This window comes from Magallana gigas, chromosome 8 (genome assembly GCF_963853765.1).
Source record: "Magallana gigas chromosome 8, xbMagGiga1.1, whole genome shotgun sequence".
NCBI lineage: Eukaryota > Metazoa > Mollusca > Bivalvia > Ostreida > Ostreidae > Magallana > Magallana gigas.
In genome coordinates, this window is record NC_088860.1 from 1,459,362 (window position 1) to 1,471,456 (window position 12,095).

General features: G+C 32.6%; 1 protein-coding gene across 1 annotated transcript; it reads left to right on the plus strand.

Annotated features, from left to right (window-relative positions):
- Positions 1 to 1,644: 1,644 nt before the first annotated feature.
- On the plus strand, positions 1,645 to 4,176 carry LOC105323896 (uncharacterized). Its single transcript, XM_066068906.1, has 5 exons — positions 1,645 to 2,247; positions 2,504 to 2,545; positions 2,809 to 2,850; positions 3,810 to 3,851; positions 4,115 to 4,176. Exons 1-5 carry the CDS (start codon positions 1,659 to 1,661, stop codon positions 4,174 to 4,176), a joined length of 777 nt encoding a protein of 258 aa, XP_065924978.1. The 5' UTR covers positions 1,645 to 1,658.
- Positions 4,177 to 12,095: the final 7,919 nt, after the last annotated feature.

The window sequence follows — 12,095 nt, forward strand, 5'->3', positions numbered from 1 at the left end:
TATTTTGGTACTTTTTCCATTAACATCATCCATCTGTCTGAAGCTACTTAATGTTTAACTATGGCGTCATGTGTCGCAAGAACACAAAGTGGAATATCAAGAATGTATTTCATGAGTGATATAACCACATATTGAGCTAACATGTGATAAACGTGGATTATTCCATGGCATTTTTATATCGCATCCTGATATACAGCGATCGAGGTACATGTAATATGGAATGCGATATAAAAAAAAGACCATGTCATAATTTTTCAACAATGTACTTACATCTATAGGAAATATCAAAGAAACAATAAAAACATTATGTGATGAATGATTATTGTCAATCATTCGTTCCGTATCTATATATACGTGTATCATCAAATTTTCTGTCACAATGCGCCAGATTTTTGTATACCATGATGACGTCGAAATCGGAATTGACTGATTCATACTAAATTGAATGTCAAAATAGTCGACGATTAATGGAGAAAGGTGGGTAATAACAACTGACGATTACCGAAAAGATATGAGTAATAAATTTTATTACATGTTTGAAAATTAATTTTTTATCAATAATTAATTTTCGTTTTATTAATTTAGGGAGTTTTTTTTTAATATACGTTTTGCTCAAATGAACCTTCCCGATCAATGTCTGCATCCCACTGTTGTCGTCAGTGTCGTCGGCATCGGTGTCAAAACTTTTCAAATTTTCATCTTCTTCCTCCGAACCAACTGGCCAATTTCAATCATAAAAATGTTTACAATACTTCTGAATATTGTTTAACGATTCATTTCAATAGATAATTTTTTTTAGAATAAGAAAGTTTTATGATAAACTATGTATTTGACCTTTTTAATCTGCATTTGCGTTATACGCATTTTTATTCAAATGCAAATTACCCGGCGCAGAAGGTGCAAAATTAAACACCCGCGATTGGCCTTAAGTATTTGTATTTGCGATTTTAAAGCTGCTTTGATTAGAGTTAGCTGATTTATCAAGAGTGGTGGCCAATATTACTAGGATGAGTGATGTGGCCTTAGGGCCTCACGTTTTTCATTTTACTACAAAATGCAGTTCAAACATTTGTAAATCTTTGCACTCGGAAAGCAATTAAACAACCTTAACTTCTAAGACCGCTTTATATACATTGGGAGCAGTTGACGAACCATTGAAAATAATATGGCTACCAAATACTTTAAAGAGTTAATGTTAGCTATAATCGAATCGTGGCGAATGTATTGAAAATCGCAATGAATCATGATGACACTATCGTATTTTATATTATGATTTTTTTTTATTTATATAGACCTATCATATATTTGCTGTCCTTGTTAAGGAGGTATGATATAGGTCTGACTCTTGGTTCTAATCAAACCTTATGCAACATAATTAAAATACAAGTCAAGAGCTTATATTGAACTGTAAGTTCTGAGAATTAGATCAGCCATTTTCTTGATATAGGATGCTGTCAATATTTTTCTATGTATCTGTGGATTTGATCGCTCTTTTTCCTCCTTAGCTTTGCTTGCTTGCTTTTAACAGCGGCGGTAACGCTCGGTATTAACACCTTCAACGTCTTTACATTCTAATAGTGTTATCTGAAATAAAAGAAAACTTTCTACATTCTTATCATATATATATATATATTTGTAGGAAATCTTGCTGATACTGTATGCGAGAAAGGATGTCTTTTTCAAAATATAAATCGAATCGAGGGACTACACATTTTGCTCGAATTGCCCGGGCGTTATTGGGTCCCTGCATTGATTTACTGCGCGAAGTTCTCGCAAAAGAGATATCTCCGCCTGGCTTGGAAAAGAAAGTTAAAGATTACATACGTGACAACAGAAAAACTTTTATCAGTGAAAAACACAGAAAGCTCGTCCATAACAAAAAGTACTCCGACTTTGACATTACGTTGCTCTATTTCCTCTTACGTAACATTTGTTCAATTCATCCACACAAAAACAAATGGGGGAACGATCCAGAACCAACTGATAGAAGTGTGTCAGCAAACATAGAACGATTTCGTATTTTTAGAAACGAATGGTATGGACATGCTACGGATTTTTCTCTCTCGGACTCAGATTTTGAACGAAAGTGGAATCATATTTCTCAAACTGTAAAAGAGTTGGAATGTTACCTGGGGACTGGAACCAAGTACCAGGACACTCTGATTTTGTTAAAAACTTGTTTTATGGACCCTGAATCGATAGAGCTCTACATAGATACACTGTTGACTGATATTACAAATCTGAAAGGTAACAAGTTGGTTTAACAAATTGATAATAAAATTAAATAAATATACAATAGAAACATTGCTTGTTTTAGATATGTAACATCTAAATAAACCATAACTCACATTTTTCCAAAGGTATTTGGATCTGTGATAAAAAAAAAAAGGTGGAATAAAGTGAAGCTGATTTTTTATGTAAATGACAAACAGTTTCTATTATGCAAATGTATCAGGATTTAAAATACGTTTATACATATAAGGACCTTATCTTCATTTTACAGAGAGTTTTGGAGAGTTACAGACTGATGTTACATACATGAAAGGTAATACACAAGTTGGTTTAACAAATGGATAATAAAGTTCAATAAATATATGAAGTATAAACATTGCTTGTTTTCGTTAGCTAACAACTCAATAAACCATGACTCGCCTTTTTCAAAAGGTATATGGGTCTGTGATAATAAAAAAAGTAAATAAAATGAAGCTGCATACTTATGTAAAGACAAACAATTTTTATCGCGCATATTTATCAAAAAGGATCTAAAGTAATTTTATACATTTCAACATTGTTTCTTCATTCTTACAGAGGGTTTTGGAGAGTTACAGACTGATGTTACAAATCTAAAAGGTAATAGACAAGTTGGTTGAACAAACGGATAATTGAATTAAATTAATATATAATAGAAACATTGCCTCTTTAGATTAATTAGCTTCACATTGAAACATGACCAACCTTTCTAGCTCACCTGAACTGAAGGTTCAACTCATGTTTTCTGATTGCCTTTTGTCTGTCGTCCGACCGTCCGTCTGTAAACTTTTCTCATTTTTTTGCTTCTCCTCTTAAACCACTACCCCAAATTTAACCAAACTTAGTACAAAGTATTCTTATGGCACCTGAATTCCAAATTGTTAAAATTAAAGACCCATTTAAAAGGGAGATAGTTCTGAAACAGTGAAACGAGGATGGGTGTCTTAAAAATTTTCTTCTGAAGAACCACTCCACCAGTAATGCCAATCTTACATCATAGCTTGAATTTATAGTGAATAATTCTAAATTGTTAAAGCCATTTCCCCCAGACCAATACTGGGGCCCCAGCAAAGGTTTAAAGTTTAACATATATAGAATATCACACTGTTGTTTTAATCTCGGCCCTGGTATCAGCCCGAGGTTGGTATCGGCCCAAGCCCGAAGGGCTATGTATGTTACCTGGGGACTGGAACCAAGTACCAGGACACTCTGATTTTGTTAAAAACTTGTTTTATGGACCCTGAATCGATAGAGCTCTACATAGATACACTGTTGACTGATATTACAAATCTGAAAGGTAACAAGTTGGTTTAACAAATTGATAATAAAATTAAATAAATATACAATAGAAACATTGCTTGTTTTAGATATGTAACATCTAAATAAACCATAACTCACATTTTTCCAAAGGTATTTGGATCTGTGATAAAAAAAAAAAAAGGTGGAATAAAATGAAGCTGATTTTTTATGTAAATGACAAACAGTTTCTATTATGAAAATGTATCAAAAAGGATTTAAAATACGTTTATACATATTAGGACCTCATCTTCATGTTACAGAGAGTTTTGGAGAGTTACAGACTGATGTTACATACATGAAAGGTAATACACAAGTTGGTTTAACAAATGGATAATAAAGTTCAATAAATATATGAAGTATAAACATTGCTTGTTTTCGTTAGCTAACAACTCAATAAACCATGACTCGCCTTTTTCAAAAGGTATATGGGTCTGTGATAATAAAAAAAGTAAATAAAATGAAGCTGCATACTTATGTAAAGACAAACAATTTTTATCGCGCATATTTATCAAAAAGGATCTAAAGTAATTTTATACATTTCAACATTGTTTCTTCATTCTAACAGAGGGTTTTGGAGAGTTACAGACTGATGTTACAAATCTAAAAGGTAATAGGCAAGTTGGTTGAACAAACGGATAATTGAATTAAATTAATATATAATAGAAACATTGCCTCTTTAGATTAATTAGCTTCACATTGAAACATGACCAACCTTTCTAGCTCACCTGAACTGAAGGTTCAACTCATGTTTTCTGATTGCCTTTTGTCTGTCGTCCGACCGTCCGTCTGTAAACTTTTCTCATTTTTTGCTTCTCCTCTTAAACCACTACCCCAAATTTAACCAAACTTAGTACAAAGTATTCTTATGGCACCTGAATTCCAAATTGTTAAAATTAAAGACCCATTTAAAAGGGAGATAGTTCTGAAACAGTGAAACGAGGATGGGTGTCTTAAAAATTTTCTTCTGAAGAACCACTCCACCAGTAATGCCAATCTTACATCATAGCTTGAATTTATAGTGAATAATTCTAAATTGTTAAAGCCATTTCCCCCAGACCAATACTGGGGCCCCAGCAGAGGTTTAAAGTTTAACATATATAGAATATCACACTGTTGTTTTAATCTCGGCCCTGGTATCAGCCCGAGCGGTTGGTATCGGCCCAAGCCCGAAGGGCTTGGGCCGATACCATCCGAGGGCTGATACCAGGGACGAGATCAAAACAACAGTGTGATGTTGTTTATATCATATATCTAAAATCAAAGACTTTTATTCAAATTCAAATTCCAAATAAGGAATATAATTTATCATGAAGAAGCTAAAGATTTTTTTTCGGATTTACGAAATTTGTTCGTTTTATTCTTTTTTATATGTGTTAAGAACTATATGAGTTGTCGGACTTTATTAACAAACTATATGTCGTTTGAAATATATATAGTAGAAGTGAGTCTTTCGTCTGAAATAAAGCACTTTCTATTATCGAGAGAGAAACTTCCATCCTTCGCAACGTCGTACTGCAGTAATGATTCAAATTCCTTCACTGGGATTTCGTAAGTTTCCTGTCGGATTCCATTCATAAAAATCCATACTGTTAGACCTAGCAAGTTGTTTGAGAACGTTCATAAGCGCGTCCATTACTTTAATCACTTAATTTTTACAGTTTAATCTCTGATTTTCTAAGATTAAGTCTCGTTCCATCCTTCTCTATATCCTCCATAATTTAAATGTTGAGATATTAAATATAGCGTGCTATTGTTCTTAATACACAACCGTTGTGTAGGCTACCTCCCCTTGCTTCGATACATATCACTTTTTGGCGCTTTTTTGATTTATTATTTTTCAATCTTCAGCAATGAATAAAAATATTCAGCCTTGTAAGGTGATGCTTAGTTTTATTTATTTGTTATTCTATCGTTATGTTACAAACTAGTCTTAATTTAAAGCAAAGATATTTGGGAATTAGCGATTTAAAATTTGAGGGCAATACACCCCCTTGACGACGGGCTGAGACAGAGAAATATCAGCCCCGAGGGCGATACAGCCCTAGATTCCAGCTGCTGTTTCACCTAGTCCAAAACACGTGTATCAGGGCTGATACACTACTAGGTATATGATATATGAATATATAGGGTAAATATTTTAAAATCTTCTTAAGTTTATTAAAAGGAAACACTTTATTTTTGAAACCGTATAAACTTTTTACAGAGAAAAGAAGAGAAAAAGAAAAACATTTTATTCAAACTTTAAAAACCTTGCCTCAACAGACTGCTATAATCTAACTTTTTTGTGTATTGTGTATATATTTCATTGAATTACGCTATAGATTACGCGGCAATATCCCTCTACAACTTTAACTTTGACCATGACGTCATTGTATTGTAGACGTCACCAAGTAACGTTATTGTTATTTTAAAACGTCTGAAGACTGAATGAAAGCGCTAACGTTTTACTCTGTGTTGTATTTCACGTTTAAAAATTTCTTTATATAAAACCGGACACTGTGATATTTTTTGGATTTAACTATATATATATATATATATATATATATATATATATATATATATATATATATATATATATATATATATATATATAAAAGCACTAAAAATAACCAACGACACGAACAATAAAGTAAAATATTGTCAAATTTTCGGGACAACCCGTCCCTTCTTCAGGACAACAAAATAAAAACTACATAAGAAAGAAGAAAAACATCTACAAACGAGATATGTTTTAAATCAGACATTGCAATATTGTTTAATTGTCAACTTGTCAAAATATTTATTTATACTAAAACAAAAGTTAAGATATTAAATATCAGATTTAATTAAATTGAATTTGAGTTGAGAACAAAATGAATATTTCACGCTTTTTCAACCAATTGTTTAAACTGTGTTTTTTTAGATGCCTTCAATGGACTATTATATTAATTCTTTTTGCACAGTTTTGAATGATATTAATGCTTTGCCGAGATACCAATACCACCGATCTTTACTTGACTGGTGCATTGATGGACTTCCTAGGGACCAAATATTTCAGGGATGTCTTTTTCGAGATACTTCTGTTATTCTAGGAGGAAACATTAACGACAAAGATACACTTAAGTTGTTTGGGAATTCTACTGTAGGTGAGTATTTAATTTTTTAATGTTTAAAGGTCTATACTTATGAATTAAGACTTTTTGCCAATAAACTACGAAATGCCTGCACCATTGTTAGTGCTTATACATTTGATATTTTGACACATATGAGATGATGTCCGTAAGCTATAATCAAATTATACTCGACAAGTAATTATTGTGAAATTAATCAAAAACCTTTCATTTTCGATAAACTAGCCCGATATAGCAAAAAGGAGAGTAAAATGGAGGGCACGCTGGGTTTCACTCTGTATTGTTTCGTCGTTCATTGGAAATTCCTTGCCAGAACAATCATTGTCATATCATTTTTGTTCAAAACTTCCAATGCAACGTATCCAGGTGTATGAAATACCGGAATGCAGTGAAGAATGAATAGTGCTCCCAGCCTTATATAGGGGGTGTGTAGCGATAGAAATCGATTGTAACTAAAATGGCGGTAGTCGGAGATAAAAGGGAAATATTGTGTATTTATGAACTCATGTTACATGTAGCTTTAAAAACGACAGACCCAATTCATTCCTACAATCTCTTTAGTAATTTTCATTAAATATTTTACATGAACAAGATTTACTAAAGATGTAGATGTATCAAAATGATGTATCAAAATCAATCAAAAACTAAAAAAAAATATCGAAAATGATTTTTAGAAGGGACAACTGGAAAACAAATGTTTTGATTACTTCCCTTTTTGGATTGAATACAATGGAGAAAAACATTCTTGTGAGAGAAAGAATAATTTTAAAAAAATATGCAATAGATTGTCTATTTAAATTGAAATCAGATATTTATATGAAAACTATGAATTAAGAGCCATTCTCTTTAAGCACTTAAACGTTTTCGGCACGCATAGAAACGGATTTTGCCGAACATTTTCCAAAATGTAGACCTTATTATACTATCCAAAAGTCACATGTCAAATTATCTATATACTGACAAGTTTCCATGGAAACTAGACCCAAACTTCAATTTTTATCAAAATTAACCATTTTTTATGCAGAGTAATAAAAAAAATGCAGCAAGCTCAACATTATACAAGCATAGAATTACAATCATTAAACCTTCGGCTATCTAAAAATGCAAAAACATGATGGGGAATCTATCTTTATTGTGGTGAAATAATTAGTTAAAAATGATTACATTTTTTGAAAATGAATTATCTCCCTTTGCTATGTAGAACTCTTTTGTGCTGAGAGATCAAAAAGAGAAGTGTTGAAACATCATGTCAACAATAAGTGTTTTCCCAAAATCTTGAAGATTTTATCCTTATTTTCATTATGACCCATAGATATTGTCACTACACCTCTAATTTGAACCATTATTAGTGTTTCTGAAATTCCATCCAATGCCTTATAATGATTATATAGTGCAGTTGGACTTAATGAATCTTTGTTACTTCAGGTCTGTAGTTTAATTAATATCAGTTATGCATAAATGACTGAGAAAATAATAAATTACAAAGAATTAATCAGTTATATTATATACAGTGTTCCATTTGAACTTATTTTACAGGTATGTGTTGTTCATGTTTCTTTCAATCATAATCTAAATTTGTAAAAATATGATCAGTTGTTTGCCTTTTAGTACCTCCAATCTCTGTATAAAAACAAACTAAAAATCAACGCACACAAAGAACCCTAACTTATTAAATCTGTAAGCAAGGAAAACTGTAGGCAAAATAATAGCTATTACATATTCTTGACAATATAATAATATGAAAATTATTTCCTTAATTAATTAAAGAAACCCCTCCCTCACCACAAAAGCTTGAAAAATACACACAAAAACACAAATGTATACTTTGTAAGTTGGAAAATTAATAGTTAAAACCAGACTTTTGGCATACTTTTCACATATGCTTATACGTACATGTATTCATTTTTAAAATATTACAACTGTTTGTTGCATATTGTACATTTATGTAGAATGCATTCATGCAATTGGGGGATACAATCAACAGTCAGAGGTAGTTTCTAAATATTTTGAGCAGAGAATTTTGTTACTTTTTTTTAAGTTTCCTGCTACGAGTATATTAAGAAACCTTAACCTCCTCCAGCATCCGAAACTAAGGCTCAGATTCAGCATCCATGCCTGTCATGTGCATCAGATTCATAAGACACGCCATCCATTCAAGTTTGGTGAAGTTAGGACCAGTCATAACTAAGATATATATTTAGCATCCTTGATAATGGAGATCAACCTCTGCATCTGAAGCTACCTCTGCGATACATTCATATTATAGTTTAATAAACTATGCAAGTTTGAAATAATACTATTATCTATTAAACATGTGACCTGTTCAAACATACTTAACCTTATCCAGCAACTGAAACCTATGGCTCAGTTTCAAGCTTGTATGGAGCATCAGTATCATTAGACGCACCATCCATGCGAGTTTAGTGAAGTTAAGAACAGTAGTAACTAAGATTTATCATCAGAGGGTTCCTGCAACAAAAACTATAACCAGCTCTAAAAACCTTAATCTCCTCATACATCCGAAACCTATAGCTCAGATTCAGCACTCAAGCTGTCTGGTGCATCAGTATCATAAGACACACCATCCATGAACGTTTGGTGAAGTTAATAAACTATGCAAGTTTGAAATAATACTATTATCTATTAAACATGTGACCTGTTCAAACATACTTAACCTTATCCAGCAACTGAAACCTATGGCTCAGTTTCAAGCTTGTATGGAGCATCAGTATCATTAGACGCACCATCCATGCGAGTTTAGTGAAGTTAAGAACAGTAGTAACTAAGATTTATCATCAGAGGGTTCCTGCAACAAAAACTATAACCAGCTCTAAAAACCTTAATCTCCTCATACATCCGAAACCTATAGCTCAGATTCAGCACTCAAGCTGTCTGGTGCATCAGTATCATAAGACACACCATCCATGAAAGTTTGGTGAAGTACGGACCTGCAGTAACTTAGATATTGCTATCAAAGGGCACCTGCAACAAAAACTCTAACCTACTCCAAATCCTTAGCCTCCTCCAGCATCTGAAATTTTGGACCATGATTCAGCATCCAAGTCTTTCAAGTCCATAAGTAGGTTCAGATGCATCATCCATACAAGGTGAAGATTGGACAAGTAATACCTTAGATACAGGACCTGCAACAAAAACTTTAACCACGCCGACACCGTTGCCGACGCCGACGCCGGGGGTATATCATAAGCCCCCTTGACTTCGTCTCAGTGAGCTAAAAATGCCTCACTTTTAGGTTTTTTACAAAGTCATTAACCAAGTACTTTTAAGCCCTTGGTACAATAAAGAGAAATTAATACTTTTATTTGCTAAATGTATTATTCAATAAATAAAATGTTATGCTTTGATAGTTTGATGAAGATTTATCACAACTAATCTAACTGAAATAAATATTTAAACAGAAAAAGTGTGTTTTTCAGTCAAAATCAAGACCATTTCGTCCTATGAATAACGGGTATGTGTATCCATGGTAACGATGTTGCCAAGCAACTAATTGTTGGTGTTTCTAGATAGGTATATGATAATATGCATCATAATAAAATTTGAGAAAATTCTATGCCTATGCGTGCCGAACCTCCTATACAAGTGTTTAAATACTTACAGAGAATGACTCTTAATTTCATTTAAAGATGACCATGTCATTGTCTTCGTATTTAAGGGGGCACATGCCAAAGTGCGGTTTGCCGTTTAGTTTTCCTCAATTTTTCATGATAAGTACTGCCAAAACTCTAAGAAAAAGTTTAGGTATTTCATTTGGAGGTTGAATTATAAAACTTCAAAACTTCCTGAGTGTGCAAAACATTTTTTAATGATAAAATGCCTCAAAACTTAAGCACAAGGACAGTTTTACTCTAGCTAATGTCAAACTTACTACAGTACTGTGGCATCCCCTAGAGAGTTTTGTGCATGTTAGATAATGTTTATTGTTAAATTATAACAGGGCCAACCACTACTTGCACTACATTAAGTGTGTATTGATGATGTAGACTAGTCATATACTGTAAACCGACTTTTATTGCGAGATTCGAGAGCATCGTCGTTGCGAATGTTTCTTGCAACGAACAAGTTTTTGTTGTTAGGTTGTTCTAACAACACCGGTCTTTATAAGGCTTACTCACGAAAATTAGTCATTGAAAACCAGTTTGTTTCCAGTAAATCACGAAATAAAGTCGTTGCGAATAAAAGGTGGTTTACAGTATTGCGTCATAAACGACTTTCCATTGCGTTTTTGTATCTGTTACGAAATATACTATAGAGAATTCGATGTTCGCAACAATCACTTCCTTTAGGTGCGTAATATATCTTCGCAAAACGAATGGGGTCCGTCGTCCTTATGGAAATGAATGTAATGTCTTCATATTGTGGTAAAAGTTGAATAAATTTATGATAATGTCGGAAACTCTTTTTCTTTAGCAAAAAGTATTTTATCGTGTGAAAGGGTATGCTTTAAATGCTATGTAATGAATTTATTATTATCTACAGAGTGAAATTGCAGAGATTATTGACAATAGCGAAAATTGGATTATTGCGAAGATTACCATATATACAGTACATTTTTTTTAAAAAGTGATCGCTTTAATTTGTTTAACAATAGCACTTTTGCTTTTAAGCTTTAGAGGATCCGAAACATGCTGAATACCTGCTTGTTTACTTCTTTGCATGCGACGTATTGAAAGCGTGTCAAGAAATAAAAAAGGTAAATATTTCTAACTCAATAAAATATTTTGAAAAAAAGACTAAAACATACAACTGTCAAGATTGCATCTCAGCCTTATGTGTCATGGACGATAGAGATTATATATAATATAATAAACATGATACCACAATTAACAATAATTACAATAGCTAAACACGATTTTGAGGTCACAAATTAATCATCCTAATCAACGTGTCAATATTAGAAATTTTTGAAAACCCTCTTTTAATTACTGAAAAAAAAAATTAACAAGCCACTACTGGCAAACAGCTAGTTATACCCTTAAGCTTTTTCACCTGCGTCAGTCAGTCACTTAGTCCATCGGGGCTTTTTTGTAAGCGCAACTCTTTAAACGCTGCGCGGTATTTCGAGAAATCTTGTAGGTATTTCAGACATTATGTGTTGATATGCATGTTACAATGAGTTCCAGTTCCATATTTTTCTGTTTTTTAAGTCTTTTCTACTTAAACATTTGGCCATATTTTGAATATAGAAAAGAATAGTTTGTAAGTGCAATTCCTTTTAAACAAATGTACATAGTTTTTTGAAACTTCGTATATATAGAGGACACGATGTGTTGATGTATGTTTTACCAGGAAATTTTGATTCAGCTATTTTTCTCGGAACGTCGGCCTTTTTGATCATAGATTTTTTGTCCTCTATCAAATATAGCGATAGAACAGTTTGTTAGCACAATTTCTCTTTAGTTGCTGCAAGGAGTG